At 36.0% G+C, this 17621-nt stretch overlaps 1 protein-coding gene across 3 annotated transcripts in view; it reads left to right on the top strand.

Annotated features, from left to right (window-relative positions):
• Window positions 1-7863: 7863 nt before the first annotated feature.
• Window positions 7864-17621, top strand: part of LOC126822325 (early estrogen-induced gene 1 protein) — a 56554-nt gene continuing 46796 nt past the window's right edge. For 2 of the 3 annotated variants that reach the window (XM_050551163.2, XM_056101671.1), the window contains exon 1: window positions 7864-8748. In XM_050551163.2, the coding sequence (XP_050407120.1) occupies window positions 8600-8748 (149 nt within the window). In that variant the 5' untranslated portion in view covers window positions 7864-8599. The remainder of the gene's footprint in view (window positions 8749-17621) is intronic. The other variant, XM_050551145.2, reaches the window with a different exon arrangement.

Below are 17621 nucleotides of genomic sequence, written 5' to 3'. Positions count from 1 at the left end.
GGAGAAGGTTGAGCATATTATCACCAACGAGTTAGGAATGACAAAAGTTTCTGCAAGATGGATGCCAAAGCTCTTGAATGCGGATCAGAAACGTGTCAGATTCCTGACGTCCAGTGACAATCTGTGCCGGTTTGAAGCAGATCCTGATAATTTTCTGGCCGGATTTGTAACCATGGATGATTCATCACTTTCAACCAGAATCCAAAATTCAGTTAACAGTCGGTTCCTTCTGCTGGAAAGGTGATGGCTTCAGTCCTTTGGGATTCGGGTATTCTGCTGAAATGGGCCAGACCATCAATGGAAGATATCAAATCTAAGCGACGGGGAATGCTCATTAAAGGCGTCATGTTCCACCAAGACAATTCTCCTGTTCATAAATCGGGGTTTGCCATGTCAGCGATCCATGATGGTGGCTTCGAACTCGTTGACCACCCAACTTAACCATCCAATTTGGCCCCGTCAGACTTCCACCTGTTTCCTAAAATGAAAAACTAACCAGCCGGTCGTCATTTTTCTAGTATTGATGACGTCACGTCAGCTGTGAACGGCATGGTTAAGGTAGCTGAAGAAAATTTCTTCCAGACTGGCATCCAGGCCTTGCAACATCGTTGGCAGAAGTGTGTACATCCTCTAAGGCGACTATATAGAAAAATAAATGGAAACCATCGACTTTGAACAGTATGTCTGGTCTTGCAATATATAAATTTATTGAGTATTGGATAACCAATATACATAAGCTCTCTGACTAGAACTTGTCCAACCTCGTGGGTTTTCTCCGGGTTCTCCGGTTTCCTCCCACTGCTAAAAGACCCCTACGCGCAAGCGAATTATAGAAATAAAATTAAACTATATGTTAGTCCCGAAATGACCTAGTTTGTGTCGAGTGGACGTTAAACCCCATTTCTCTCTCTCACTCTGAATTAAGAATAATTAATTGAAATATAGTGCGTGGTAATATTTTGTCTTTAAGTACAAACAAGCTACTTTAACTTTTACTTTGGAACGTCGAAAATGATCTTGCATAACAGAGCCAAAACGCTTCGGAACCTGTTTCAACAATACGTAAAAACTGTTAAATCAAAATATCTCCGAATTAGTCTTAATCTTAGTTTAGTATACATAATTTGATTTTTACGTTTGCCAATATAATAAAAGAGAGGTATTTTCGGATTATGTTTTGAGAGTGATAAGACATTTGTTATGCACGGATTTAGGCTGTTCCAGAGTAGGATAGCTGATGGAAAGAATGAATTGTAATAGAGAGATGTTCTGCAGAATATTTCATCTAAGTCTGGTTTACTTCTAAGATTATATGGGGATGTTTTTAATTTAATGTGGTTGGATAAATAATATGGAACCGTTCCATTAATAATTTTATATATTGTCTGTAATTTATGCCCTTTTCTTCTTTCATTCAAAGGAATAATACCAGTTTCCAGATGGCTAGTTCCCTTTACAGCCCCACAAATAGTGCGTAAGGCGTCAAGTTGAAGGTGTTCTAGTTGGTTCGCTAGGTGATCAGTGCAACTTTCCCAAATAATGTCGGCGTAGTCGAAATGCGATAGTATACAAGAATTGTAAATTATGAAAAGAGATTTTCTATTTTGCCCGTACTTTAGAGATCTTAAAGAATTGATTATTTTTGATAGTTTATTACAAATATTATTTATGTGGATATCCCATTTAAAGGACAATATTGGTGCCAGTCATTATCATATATGTGATAGAACTGGTTAAACACGTTCCAAATATTATTTTATCACAGAAATCATTGCTACGATAGATGTGGAATCAATGTTTCAACAATCGGAAGTGACGAACGCAAAAGGAAAACACGAGTAATCCCTCTATATAACTGATTGAAGTGACGGGTGATAACAGGTACATGGGCGAATTTCTGCTCACTAATAATTCCTTCGAAGACCAAAAGTTGTTGTGTGAGACTGTGAAAGGATATCTGACAGTTCCTTTTGTGTTCGTCACTTCCGATTGCTGAAGCATTGATTACGCCTCTATCGTAGCAATGATCTCTGTGTTAAAATAATATTTGGAATGTGTTTAACCAGTTCTATCAAATATATGTGATAATGACTGGCACCAATATTGTCCTTTAAGTTTGTGTTGGAAGAAAAGACTCAAGTGCTTGTGGTTTAATTGCACATCATTTATTTTGACAGTGTCCATAAAAAGTGGTGGTATGTTATTGTGTGGTTTGATAGATATATTGTTAGTGACCGATGCAAGCTATTGTATTGTTGACGGCATGAAACGCCAATATATGTTCTTAATCTGTTTCACAGAGGATTGCGAATTCGGAAAGTCTGACTTACCTTCAACACGTGGCGTCTCATAAGGCGGCGTCAATCATTGGCTCAATGGCGCGTGCATTGGTTACATAAGACGTTACTGGTTCGGGCGGAATGGAGTCTTATACGCATTTTAATACCCATTTACACTAAATAGGAAATAATTTTTAGCTACAAATAGGTCAAACGTCCTTATTTATTTTTCTAATAGATAAAAAAATGTTTTAGAATTTAATATGTCGGAGGAAAAAAGTTAATATTTGTGACTCATTAAGTCGCACCGATGTCATCCTTATCAGTGATTGTCGCGGCGTAGCGAATATTCACTGCTGATCATAGAAAAATATAGAAAAATAAATGGAAACCATCGACTTTGAACAGTATGTCTGGTCTTGCAATATATAAATTTATTGAGTATTGGATAACCAATATACATAAGCTCTCTGACTAGAACTTGTCCAACCTCGTGGGTTTTCTCCGGGTTCTCCGGTTTCCTCCCACTGCTAAAAGACCCCTACGCGCAAGCGAATTATAGAAATAAAATTAAACTATATGTTAGTCCCGAAATGACCTAGTTTGTGTCGAGTGGACGTTAAACCCCATGTCTCTCTCTCACTCTGAATTAAGAATAATTAATTGAAATATAGTGCGTGGTAATATTTTGTCTTTAAGTACAAACAAGCTACTTTAACTTTTACTTTGGAACATCGAAAATGATCTTGCATAACAGAGCCAAAACGCTTCGGAACCTGTTTCAACAATACGTAAAAACTGTTAAATCAAAATATCTTCGAATTAGTCTTAATCTTAGTTTAGTATACATAATTTGATTTTTACGTTTGCCAATATAATAAAAGAGAGGTATTTTCGGATTATGTTTTGAGAGTGATAAGACATTTGTTATGCACGGATTTAGGCTGTTCCAGAGTAGGATAGCTGATGGAAAGAATGAATTGTAATAGAGAGATGTTCTGCAGAATATTTCATCTAAGTCTGGTTTACTTCTAAGATTATATGGGGATGTTTTTAATTTAATGTGGTTGGATAAATAATATGGAACCGTTCCATTAATAATTTTATATATTGTCTGTAATTTATGCCCTTTTCTTCTTTCATTCAAAGGAATAATACCAGTTTCCAGATGGCTAGTTCCCTTTACAGCCCCACAAATAGTGCGTAAGGCGTCAAGTTGAAGGTGTTCTAGTTGGTTCGCTAGGTGATCAGTGCAACTTTCCCAAATAATGTCGGCGTAGTCGAAATGCGGTAGTATACAAGAATTGTAAATTATGAAAAGAGATTTTCTATTTTGCCCGTACTTTAGGGATCTTAAAGAATTGATTATTTTTGATAGTTTATTACAAATATTATTTATGTGGATATCCCATTTAAAGGACAATATTGGTGCCAGTCATTATCATATATGTGATAGAACTGGTTAAACACGTTCCAAATATTATTTTATCACAGAAATCATTGCTACGATAGATGTGGAATCAATGTTTCAACAATCGGAAGTGACGAACGCAAAAGGAAAACACGAGTAATCCCTCTATATAACTGATTGAAGTGACGGGTGATAACAGGTACATGGGCGAATTTCTGCCCACTAATAATTCCTTCGAAGACCAAAAGTTGTTGTGTGAGACTGTGAAAGGATATCTGACAGTTCCTTTTGTGTTCGTCACTTCCGATTGCTGAAGCATTGATTACGCCTCTATCGTAGCAATGATCTCTGTGTTAAAATAATATTTGGAATGTGTTTAACCAGTTCTATCAAATATATGTGATAATGACTGGCACCAATATTGTCCTTTGAGTTTGTGTTGGAAGAAAAGACTCAAGTGCTTGTGGTTTAATTGCACATCATTTATTTTGACAGTGTCCATAAAAAGTGGTGGTATGTTATTGTGTGGTTTGATAGATATATTGTTAGTGACCGATGCAAGCTATTGTATTGTTGACGGCATGAAACGCCAATATATGTTCTTAATCTGTTTCACAGAGGATTGCGAATTCGGAAAGTCTGACTTACCTTCAACACGTGGCGTCTCATAAGGCGGCGTCAATCATTGGCTCAATGGCGCGTGCATTGGTTACATAAGACGTTACTGGTTCGGGCGGAATGAAGTCTTATACTCATTTTAATACCCATTTACACTAAATAGGAAATAATTTTTACCTACAAATAGGTCAAACGTCCTTATTTATTTTTCTAATAGATAAAAAAATGTTTTAGAATTTAATATGTCGGAGGAAAAAAGTTAATATTTGTGACTCATTAAGTCGCACCGATGTCATCCTTATCAGTGATTGTCGCGGCGTAGCGAATATTCACTGCTGATCATTGTGATATTTTCTATCCAACTCTATGGAAAGACAACTCTTACATGACTAATTTAACGATGCACTATTTGAAAAACGTCTGTATACGCGATTGACAAACATTTTAGTCATTCAAACGGTTACTTACGTCGTAAAGAGGTATTATGAATTTCAACATACTGTAGTAAATGTATCTTCATTATAATTTTATATTATTTCATATTTAAAGGAGCTAAGTCGCTAATATTTGGGAATAGAAATTGACACCAATGGGTCGCAATGCATACAAAAATGTAATATGAATGTATATGTAGTAGTTATTAGCACACTTTCCGAGGTGTATCGGTGAATATCAGGACAGTTTTGGTCGAGGGGCACAGCCGAGGCGGAGCCGAGGCGGCTCCCGACCAAAACTGTCCTGATATTCACCAATGCACCGAGGAAAGGTGCTAATAAGTTACTTACATCACATTTCTATCGAGTATTGTGAAGCAAAATGTGAAAAAAAAGTATTTATTATCGAGTCGTTTCAACCGAAAAGTGACAAATACTTTCTGCTCTTTCAGTATTTATCCCTTTCTGAGCCTCACGTTACATTTCATGGTAGAATAATTTCGCAGTGGAGAGACGACCTGAGTAGTATTTACACGTGCGTCTTGCTATAATACTCTGAGCGTAAAACAATCACGTGTTTGTTTAGACCACATCGTCAAAACAACTTGTCTATGGCTAGGGGACTGCGATATTATTAAATGTAGTGTAAAGGAAATGCGAAACGTGGGTCATTCCTGGTGAAAGTATGCATCGGCGGATGGTTCTTCCGTTGAAATTTATTTGTAATAAAGTTTATGACTTTCTAGGCTTTTTTTTTCAGCCTGTTTATTTTCAATTCCTGTGAAGTGTCCGAGAAGAGAACTGCGCCTTCTATCATCACAATTAATTAAAATAATTATTCAATATTCTAATTTATATATTTTGCATATTAATATAAATCAAACCAAATTATGAAATAGATGCCAATTGATATGTATAATAATTGATTTTTGTAATATGTTGTTATGTTAATTTAATGTCATTGTATATGTTTTTGAACTGCCATGTAGTTCCCCCCCATTTTGTTTTGTTACTATGATTTTGACTAGTTGTTTCATGTACATTATCCTTGTGCATTGTATAGAGCCATCGTTATCAATTGCGATCTGGGTGGGACTAAACGTCCGCTACTTATTATTGATAGGAATCTAAAACGGTATAAAAGTATCAGAAATGAACAGTATGCTTTCTGTACATTTCTGATACACGGATACTTTTAAGCATGTATTGAAAATAAACAGGACAGTTTTATCAAAGGTTGCCAGTGGCAACGAGTAGAAGTGGGATGCAAGAATTGATTTACATTCAAACGTTTCTGTTTTTACTGTAATTTTTAGTCAGTTAGGTTCGGCGAAATACGCCAGTATTCTCCATCGACTTTCAATCTCTGGCATCAGGTTATTCAAGTCTACGCCAATATTATTTATTGTTTATTTTGTCTTTAATATTGGATACCAGAAGGCCATCACTAACAAAGGGGGGGGGGGCACGCTGGGAAATTCCGATGAGCTTTCTCAGCCAACACCTGATTAATCCCCAGACCTCCTGTTTAAATCTAGTCAAAATCTCCAGTATCCGATGCCATCGAGAGTTGATTATGGTCTTGTTTTGTTAATATATGTATAATTAATAGTTTTTAAAACAGTACGGGCCTAAAGAAAGAACTGCAATATTAGGCAGATTTAGCTCCTGCATAATGTTTAATGGGTGCTTTAAAACAAAGAATATATATTGAGCAGAAATAACTAAAACTTATTTCCGTGCATTTTTTCTCTTCATAACTTAGACAAAACGAAACTAGCACTGCAGTTTTCTACGCATTGCTATTTGTATTGTTTTTCTATTGCTGAAACTGTATAGAAATATAGTAATTATTATTATTCGATTTATATAGCGCTTCATTACACATGAGTGTTTCTAAGCGCATATCACAAACCAACACTTCAAACACACAAAAAAGATCAAAATCAGGAGAGCATAATTACACACAGCTGCCTGTTAGGCGCTATTATTGAAAGGTTAATAAACAATGAAGGACAACTACACAACTAAACACATGGCACCTTTTCTAACTAATGTTGCACTTGGAAACCTACGAAATACACCACATTCTCTTTGTTTGTCCGACGTGGTTTCACCTTGTCAGTGATGCAGGAAGGAAGCTGTCTAGTTGTTAGGATGGGACGAAAAACCGAGGCCCTGTGTATACCTTGGCGTTCACGTATTAGATCCCTTGGCAGTTGGAATTCGATATAAGATTAGGCCATAGTGCCGCTCCCCGGGCATAATTTCCCTCGTAGCACACTGCATGGCGTATGTCCGTCTTCATTAGCCCAGGACAGAACACTTGGACGTTAAACCATTTTGTTGATAATATAAGAAATTTGACTATGAGAGTCGCCACTTGATTAGAATTCCAGCGGTATAACAAGACGATTATTATCAGTATTGTTATATTGTAGGGTATACGTTATGAGGTTAGGTTGTTCCATTGTAAAAATCACAATTAACCTTAACAGTTGGCTAGCTTGACCTAACTGTACTATTTGAATTCAAACAACTTGGGAATAATACTGCTATTAAGACATTTTAAAGAAACACCTACGACATTGGGGGCTTATAGGCGTGGCTCGCATTTTTGATGACGATAATAATTATGTTCGTTTTCTGTAACAGCTGTTAGCCGTATCCATGACTAATTCATGAATATGTTAGTTAAGAACAACAATATTTTAGAGCCGTAGAGGTCGACCACAAAAAGTTTCCAAGTCAAGAACATATGTTACCCAACTCAGATAAATTTTAAATTAACAAATGTCTCCTCCGCCTGTGACTCATGTTTCAGTTTGCGGGGTAACACGCACGTGTTTCAGTATAATTATATTTATGTAAACTTTTAGTGAATTATTAAATTATTTCAGGAAAATGTAACGATTTCAGTCTCTATTTATTCTTCTCCATTTGAAACATAAATGCTAAGGTATTTTTGTGACACAATAAAATCTTCAGAAATTTAAAATCGGCGTTATCGGCTATCGATAAACAAGACAGATTACATCGTAGTTAAAGGGGAGCAACTCTGTTTTATACCCACCCTGGGAAAGAAAGATTTGGTCATCTGCGCATGCGAATTGACCTAGTATCTCATGTATCGATTAGCAAAATGTTTTGATTACCATTCGGCTTACACATGAAACTGTTTGGTTTGTCAACGGCTACTAACGTTTATATTGGTTTTTAGCAGGAGGAAACTGCCAAGGTCGACATTGTTTAGGATATAAATGAGAAGGGGAGATTTCCGTTACGTTTAAAACAAGATGTGAACTTATTTGACAAGATAACAGGTACCCGTTTTGACGTTTCTCAACACACGGTACGGCATTCAGCTGTCTGTACAGACCGTAACCGTGGAGTTTATTCACTACTCAATTTTTTGACAGTTCGCTTCATTGTTAAAATTTGAAATATATAAGCTATAGCACGTGTAAGTAAATTGTTCAACTCTGAATGAATGGACTCGGAAATGAGCCTCGTGGATATCACATTAAATTCCCAACACAGGAACTGTTGTTCCGAATTGTCAAGTGGATGTTTGATGGTTCAAGTGTGTTTTAGAGGTTCATAAAATGTATAATTAATTTACATGTGAAATAGTACAGTAATACTATTAGATAATTACCAAATTTTTGCCGGATGAAATGAACGTGAACTGTGTCAGTAGGGCATTTTTCCATTGCTAAATCAAAACCATTTTTTTTAGATACTGCCACTAACATTTTGAGTGAGAATATGGGAGGCTAAGTTGATTGAACATTTTTGTGTGATATTTTAGATTAGTTTCATTAAAATAAACTATTTAACATGGTGAAGCCCTCAGTATGATGTCCTTCATGTCAAGAAAAAAGAAGTTTAAATTTCATGTCAATTTTATGGTTGAAGAAATTTCTTCTGTTCCTTTTGTCAGTGGAATTTTGTTTGCCAAGATTCGTCTTCACGATGGAGGGAATTTCTGTGAATTTAGTAACCGGTGAGTAAATTTTAGACCTATTTTATATATTTAAGGTATGTGACAGAGCCCAGTCTTCCAATGGAAAAGATTCAATTTTTAACTTATTCTGAGGAAACCATAATTAATGAGGGCCTACATGTAAAACTAAAGCTCTGTTTACATGCTATGCCAGTATCTGACAGTAAAATCCGACCCTAAGGCAGGCTAAGTGTACAATTTTACGGTACATAGTTTCTGAATTCTAGTTTCTGTACTTTTTTCATATGATAGGGCTATGATTTGTGCTATCCCCCCCTATGATAAGATTCCGGAGTTAAATTGCTGTTCATACAAAATTCTTTGATCTAAGATGACCAGTGCTAGAATTCTTGATAGTTTATACCAATGTAAGTGAGTCTGACATTTTTTCTTAAATATGATATTCTATAAAATTAGATGTGATTACTGGTACATTTATTTTCTTCTCCAAGATGATAATATCTCTTTAAGTTGACATATTGTATTGCAATATAGGCCAATACATACATCTATCAAACATTCATTCATTCATACATGTAGGGCCTAAATACACTACTGTACGGTAAAACTGTTAGAATCACATTATATCATGAACATGTACAATTATAACAAACTGTTTCTTAAAGACAAAATGACCAGTAGCTAGTACTATTGTCAACAGATTATTGTCTTCAAAGGGTTGGTTTTAAATGTACATGTATATCTAATGAACATGGACATGTTTTTGTAATAAAATGTCTTACTCATAGTCATGAAAAGCTATATAAGCAATTTCTAAAAACTGCAAGTTAGCAGTAAATTCAGTAAAGAATACATGTATAAAGTGAATTATATACAGTTTGTGTCATACTTTCTAAATGGAGAGAGAGAGAGGAGAGAGAGATGGGGTTTAATGTACAGTGTCAATGTCCCATAGAAGAATTCAGATTTTATTTAGTATATCACCACCAAAATGCTCCAAATCTACAGATGATACTGACATGATCAGCTCTCGTCCATCTAATAATATTACATCCTTGAATGTTGAAGCAATATCAGCTTCTACAATAGGTCTGCATTTTAGTTTACCTCAAAAGTTCGCGACAGAGAAAAATTTCTAAAAACATAAAATCTTAAAGTGGTTACCCCAGATGTTGAAATAGCTTTCAAAAAATAGGCTTCTGCAAAGCAGAGAGGCATTTTGTAAATTATAATATCATATGTATATTGTATATATTAAAAATATATGGCTAATAAATTAAAATGAGAAATTGGCAGAAAAAAAATGAAAATCAGAGTGAGCACTGAGCACTGATGTACACTCAACACAAACTAGGTTATTTTGGGACTAACATACATGTACGGTTCAATTTTATTTCAATAATTCACATGCACGTCGGGGTCTTTAGAAGTGGGAGGAAACAGAAGGACTTAGAGAAAACCCACACGGTTGGACAGGCAACTACTTTTCTTAAGAAAAAAACCCAACTTAGCATTAAAGAATATAAAATGTGGTTTCCCCTTGTCAGTGATGCAGGACGGAGGGCCTGACAAGGACAGCTGTCTAGTCGTTCGGATGGGACGGAAAACTGAGGTCCCGTGTACACATTGGCGTGCACGTTAAAGATCCCTTGGCATTTGAAATTTGATATAAGAGTAGGCCGTAGCGCCGCTGCCCAGGCAAAATTTCCCTCCTAGCACACTGTATGGCGTATGCCCGTCTTCATTAGCCCAGCATAGGAGCAGAACAGTAGGACGTTAAACCCCATTTCATTTAATTTCAGAATATAAAATGAGTGTATACATATGGTTTGTGTCAATACGTATGTACAATGTATATGAAGTATTTGTCTTGATTTGGGGGGTTGGATGGCTGAATGGTTAGCGTGCGCGCGCTGTATCATAAAGTCTGTCATTGAGTCGACTGACGTGGTTTCGAATCCCCGGTTGTACGTGGCAAGGAGTAGGGTTGCATGTCCAACCTCGTGGGTTTTCTCCGGGGCCTCCGGTTTCCTCCCACTGCTAAAGACCCGTACGCGCAAGCGAATTATGTAAATAGAATTAAACCATATGTTAGTCCCGAAATGACCTAGTTTGTGTCGAGTGGACGTTAAACCCCATTTCTCTTTTTCTCTCTTTTTATCTTGATTTCCCCAGAGTTTACTAAATATCATTGATTACAATACAGACAGGTACACGTAGTGGGTTATTAAACAATAATGATAATTTTACACTTGGGAGAATTATATATTCTGTTCATGAAATGAAATGGGATTTAATGTCCTGCTGTTCTGCTCCTATACTAACTGGGCTAATGACAACTGGCATACACCATGCAGTGTGCTATGAGGGAAATTTTGCCCAGGCAGTTGCACTATAGGCCACACTTATATCAAATTCCAACTGCCAAGTGATCTTTTACGTGCACGTCAATGTATACATGGAACCTCGGTTTTTCGTCACATCTGAATGACTAGACAGCTGTCCTTTTCAAGCCCTTTATCCTGTACCATTACCACTGACAAGGGGAAACCCCGTCGAAAAATCCTGTTGAACTTTTTCGGCCAATGCAGGGATCGAACACGTTCTGTTCATACATGTACTACAATGTACATATATAATAACACAGCACAACACTAATTTTTGTCATATTAGAGAGACAGTAGCAATCTGATTACAACACAGATCCTATTTCGTTTCGTTTTTTATAGTTCAAAATTTCGTTTTACTTGTCTTTACTACACTAGGATCTGGAAGAGTTGTTATCATTGACGTGTTCTAGATGATGTGAGGGATTAGCCAATAAAACAATCTGTTACGGCGTGCTTTTGGCGTGAGCTGCACAGAACTGTGGGTAATCCACTAGAAACATCAATGCTGATTGGTTAATCAAATATCTGATGTCATAGGGTCAAAAGACGCTTGTATGACCTCTGACGTGACCCCCCATAACAACTGGTCAGATCTTCATGTAGTGTAGACCACAGAAAGTATAAAAAACAAAACGAAATATATAGATATGTACAGTATTTTAATCAGATTAAGAGTAGCAATACTGTTTTTATTTTCAGATCTTACATGTACATGTATACCTTATGCATTGTTTTCTTTTAATAGTGACTTTATAATCCTAAAGGCATCCATGTCTAATGGATTAACTGTACATGCACAATAGATTATAATTTACAAAGCTGTAGCTATCTAATATATAACTAAAACAGTCATCTTATTTAATAGGGTTAAATTGCAATGTTGCTAATCTTTAATGGCTTGCAATGGAAAATTAATTTAATTAGTATTCAATTCTTAATTTTAGATATAGTAGAATAAGGTTGATAAATTTTATTGATTTATGAGAATTACAGTGTTATCTCTGTTCTACTGTTTATTGAGTTTGTTCAACTGTGTGGTGGATTTTATACACTCGACACTATTCTAGGGAATGCAATTACTGTTTGTACTCAACGGCATTTCCGCTAGTCTTCCTTAAAGTCTTTATTATTGCTTGTACATGTAGGTGTTTTGAATTTGGCCTATCAATAACTGCCAGTTAATATGGTCAAACCTTCTATTACATGTACTTATGACTCATGAGGCAGTTGTTTCGTCACTGGCTCTTGGTCTATTAGTCTCTATTATTGTTTGTAATAGAGGTCCAATTGAAACATCACTGATTAACAAACTGTAATTGTTTTCCTTAGAAATGTGGGGACCTGTGTACTTCCAGTACAGTTACTAAATATTATTGAATCAGGCGGTTGGATGGTATCATAAGGTCTGTCATCAACTGGCACGGTTTCGATTCCCGGTTGTACGTGACAAGGAGTAGGGTTGGCCTGTCCAACCTCGTAGTTTTTCTCCGGGTTCTCCGGTTTCCTCCCACTGCTAAAGGCGCCTACGCGCTAGTGAATTATTGAAATAGAATTGAAATGTGTTAGTCCCAAAATGCCCTGTTTTGTGACGAATGGACGTTAAAATTCTGTAATTAACAAATGCAACATCAATACTTTGGTTAGTCTTGTGCTGTAATTACTGAAATCAATACTTGGGCTGTTTTAAATGTAATTAAGATGTTTGTTGTTTATTGCGAACATTGATTGATATTGATAGGTCTATTGTCATCAGCTACTAGCTACCTCCATTATTTGTATTGATTGTTAACATTCTACATGTACCTTTTGGCTAATATAACTCTCTCTACCTGTAAAAATTAGATGGGTATAATTGATTAACAATATCCTCTAGGCCATTGTTCTTACATCTACGTACATGTAGGTCATTTTTGGTTTGGTGCATAAATTGCAGATCTCTGGTTTTGTACAAATTGTTTGTCAAATTTTAAAAACATAATCAAGAGTTGTGAAGAAAATAAGTAAAATGTGGGATATTTTTGGTGAAAACCTTGGGGACATTTTTGGTGAAAACCTGGGGACATTTGGTGATTCTGTATTTGTACATGTTTTGAAATTACAATTTTTTAAAGAAATCTTTAAGTTGTGAAGAAAATTATTATTTTTATTATTATTATTATTATTATTATTATTATTATTATTTTTTGAACTTAAAATAATTGTGGTAAATGTGTAAGAAAACTCAAATTACTAAACAGAATGAGGAGGGTAAATTTATTTTCAAAAAGTTGGTTGTGGTAAACCGGATGAATAAGCTTGGGGAACCCCCACAATAAGATCACACTGTGGTGTATTGTTTTTATATGATACCCCTGGAGCATGGTTGATGTAATACATGTAGATATATACAGGATTTAGTATTACATATAATATAATATGATTTATATAAATGCAGTATGAAGGATATTATGTATATTTGGTATGTATATTATGAATAATACATGTAATTGTCTGATGATTGATTTTCTACATAGTTATAAATATACATGTTTGGTGTACACATATATATACTTACTGGGAACTATCAGTAAGAATTAACATATATCAAATGCTAATTTAAATTTTCCCAAAATATGAATTTGTTTCAAATGAAATTTAACTTGTAAGTGTACAAGCAGTTAAACATTCAGTAGAATATCTACTATATTAGCTGGCTGTTTACCCGACAGTGCTCGCGTATCGGCCTCCAACACTTTGTTATTGAAGTTTCGTGTGAAACTAGAAATAATATACAATGTAACTCTGGCTGTGGTAGTGCAACCCCACCAGGCCTATGTTACCCTCTGGCTGGAACTGCCCTCATAGTCGAGGAGCTAATGACAAAATAATATGGTCATCAGTTACAAAAGGTTTGATCCCCCAAATTTGTAGCAGGTGTCGGTACGAGTAAAAATCAATTGGTCAGATCGGGCACTGCTGGGGGGGTGGGATCAAACCTTTTGTAACTGATGACCATATTATTTTGTCATTAGCTCCTGGACTATCATACATGTACCCTAAATTTCAGTCTCGGGGTGGTGTAGTGGAGCCGCAAACCCAGTACAGTTCAATGTACATAGTGCATATACACAGGCTAGCTGATAAGTTCTAAGCCTATCTGTAAAAGACTTGTACAAAGTCAATGGTTTCCTTTTATATTTTTACTTAGTCCCCGTCGAGGTGTACACACTATTGCCAACAATGTTGCAAGGGCTGAATGCTAGTCAGGAAGAAATGTTCTTCATCGACCCTTAAAAAGTCGTTCATAGCTGACATTATGTCATTTTTATTAGGAAAATGACGACAGGCTATGTCCTTTTTCATTTATGAAAACCGGTCTCATCCATAGTTATAAATCTGGCCAAAAAATTATCAGGATCGGCTTGAAAACGGCACAGATTGTCACGGGCCGTTCGGTATCTGAGCTTTTTCAACTCTGTTGATCTATTCTTTTCCGACTTGGAACTTTTCAGCCAGCCCTCGTACAAATTACATGTATATGTACAACATATATTTAAATGGACAGTCTGCTTTTTCTGAAACCAACAATAATAAATATTTAATTCATCAGGCATACTGATCTTGTTACACTGTAATATTTTGATAACTGCTTTTAGGGAGTGTCATGCAAATTCTATTAACAAGATAATTGCTATAGTATGATATATATGAAGATTAATCTACTTATTGGCTTACTTTAAAATGAATGCTGACAGACATAAAAAGGATTGAACTATCACTCAATAAAAACTGTGTCATTTAATAGGACCGTGGTACATGTACATCTATGTTTTTATGTCAATAATTGACTTGTGCACAGGAAACTAAAAAACACAAAACAAAACCCATTATTTTTGTCTCGTACAGTATTGGTCTAGTGAAATTAGTCCTTGGTCCAACCTAGGCGGAAATGAAAAATCGAGGACCATATCTTATTAAACCGCTCAGGCCCCACTCTAAATTCCGCTCTAAATTTCCTTCGCGGAGTGCAAATGAGAAAACACCGCGATTCTTGAGCTAAAAAAACGCTGACCAAGGCCTAATTTCATACTTTCGCTTGACCAATACTGAATAAGGCTAGGATTGAAACCATGACACTTGAGTCAAAAACAGACCTTATGTTCTAAAGTGCACATTTTAGACAACTACTCATTTGGATCAGATTCTTGTAATGCATGTACTGTACTTAACATATATTTGGAAATGAAATGGAGTTTAACGTCCTGCTGTTCTGCTCCGACTGGGTCTACTGAAGAGGGACATACACCACAGTCTACTCTTATATTGAATTCCAACTGCCAAGAATCTTTTACGTTCACGCCAAAGTGTACACGGGACCTAAGTCAAATGTTTTTTCATCCTATACGAACAACTATACGTTCTCCCTTCCCAGGCCCTCTTTCCTGCATCACTGACAAGAGGGAACCCCACCAGAAAATCTCATTGAACTTTCGTGACCAATACCAGGATCGAACATGGGACCTCCAGGTTAGGGAGCCAACGACTTACTCACTGAACCACATATATCTTGAACTATGGAACTCTGATCTGAAGTACATGTACATGTACCGGTCATTGTTTTTTAAAGATGGGTTCCCAATAAAGTATTTATTGGGTGGTTATTTCCAATAAAAGTATGGCAATTTTGGTATATATGGAAAGTAGAGATATCCAATCTTACTAGAAAAATACTGGATTCCCCGAAAAACATTCATGGAGCGTATACAGGACAAAAATGTAAGGGTTCCCCTAATCAACAGTCCGACGATTAGGAACTCCTACACGCGTGATGTCAAGGGTCACAAGCGAGCATTGAGCGCTTGATGTACAAGTTGAAAAACTTTATGAAGAGTTAGACGTACAATACTTTCTGAAATAAAAATGACAGAAAAAGACGCGGGTAGTGGATAATCCGAGAATTTAATTAGGATTCGATATTTGTAATAAATAGTAAGCGATTAAAGACAACATCGTCTTATGTATGCAATGAATTCTCCTCTGTCTCCCAAGACGTGACGTAAACATGACCTGGTTTGATCGATTTTAATAGCAGGGCATTCCTTCGCAATTACAATGTTTGAGAAGGATTTGAAGCATAATTATGACAAATTAATTAGTTTGAATATGTTTTTGGTCCATATATACCATTAAATCACCCAGTTTGTACGCGGGAACCCATCTTTAAGGCGCATGATCACCTGCGCATCTGAATGTCGACGGAGGGTAGGTTTTTCTCGCTTCCCTTAAAATTGAAAATAGCTCTCCTTATTTGTATAAATGGACTTCCGTATTTTGTGTGAAAATAGTGTGAAACGAAAAGTTACCCATGATTGTATACATTTATTGAGTGTATTTGATTAGTAGTGTATAATAACAACAAACAAAAAATCGTGCTTTTAATTTATTTTCAATATATCCATTAAATACTAGTTAGTTTTAGAAGATAGCAAAAATTTGACTTGACCATTCGAGTGTTAAATAGCAGACGACCCCCCCCCCCCCCAACATGCAGTTGTTGATCTTCAGAACTGGGAGATCAATTTATTGAATGAGGGGAGCTTTTTTCAGCTCTCCTGTAAAATACAAACAACGACTGTATATGTATATACAATCTCTGATGAGAAAACCTATAATTTTACATGCACATGTACTTTGTTATTCTGTCAGTTATAAAAAAACCAAAATGTCAATTACATGTACATGTATACATGTATATAATTACTGGTTGAAAGGAAACTGAATCAAATCAGGTTATCAATAAGTAATTGAATATACAGAAGTTTGATTTAATTATATACTGGGAATGTTGATTACATACATTTTGATACAAAGAAATCAAAATGAAATGAGAAGGAATTTATCGTCCTACTGTTTGGCTCCGACTGGGATAATGAAAACAGGCTATGAGGGAAATTTTGCCCAGACAGTGACTCTATGGCTTACTTTTATATCAAATTCTAACTTCCAAGGGTTCTTTTACGTTCATGCCAATGGTTTTTCATCCCTTCCAAACGACTATACGTTGCCCCTTGTCAGGCCCTCTGTCCTACTGCACCACTGACAAGGGGGAACCACGCAGAAAATTACACATGAACTTTCTCGGCCAACACCAAATTGGCTCCACATGCAGGTACATGTACATGCATGCCTATATTGTATAGGTGCACAGTACTTTTCTAGGAGCCAATGTGATTCTGTGAGTGGACAGGCCGTCCTAGTGGCCAAGAAATTTCCTCAGAAAGACGAAGGCTCTGTGTACAGTTGAGAACCGAAATAGACATAGGTCGTAGTGCCGCTGTTCAGGCAAAATTTCACTCATAGTGCACTACATGGTGTATGTCTATCTTGATTAGCTTTCTTTGTACAGAAAAATAAAATGTGTAACATTATTTCATTTCCTCAACCTCTCCCTTATACGTACATAAAATGTACATATTTTATACTTTATATATGTACATGTATATGTTAATAAGATGATTTGTTGTTTGTGCCGGGGGTTGGATG

This window comes from Patella vulgata, chromosome 1 (assembly GCF_932274485.2).
Source record: "Patella vulgata chromosome 1, xgPatVulg1.2, whole genome shotgun sequence".
Classification (NCBI taxonomy): Eukaryota; Metazoa; Mollusca; class Gastropoda; family Patellidae; genus Patella; species Patella vulgata.
The sequence above is the reverse complement of the archived record's forward strand: the minus strand, read 5'-3'. Positions and strand labels throughout refer to the sequence as shown.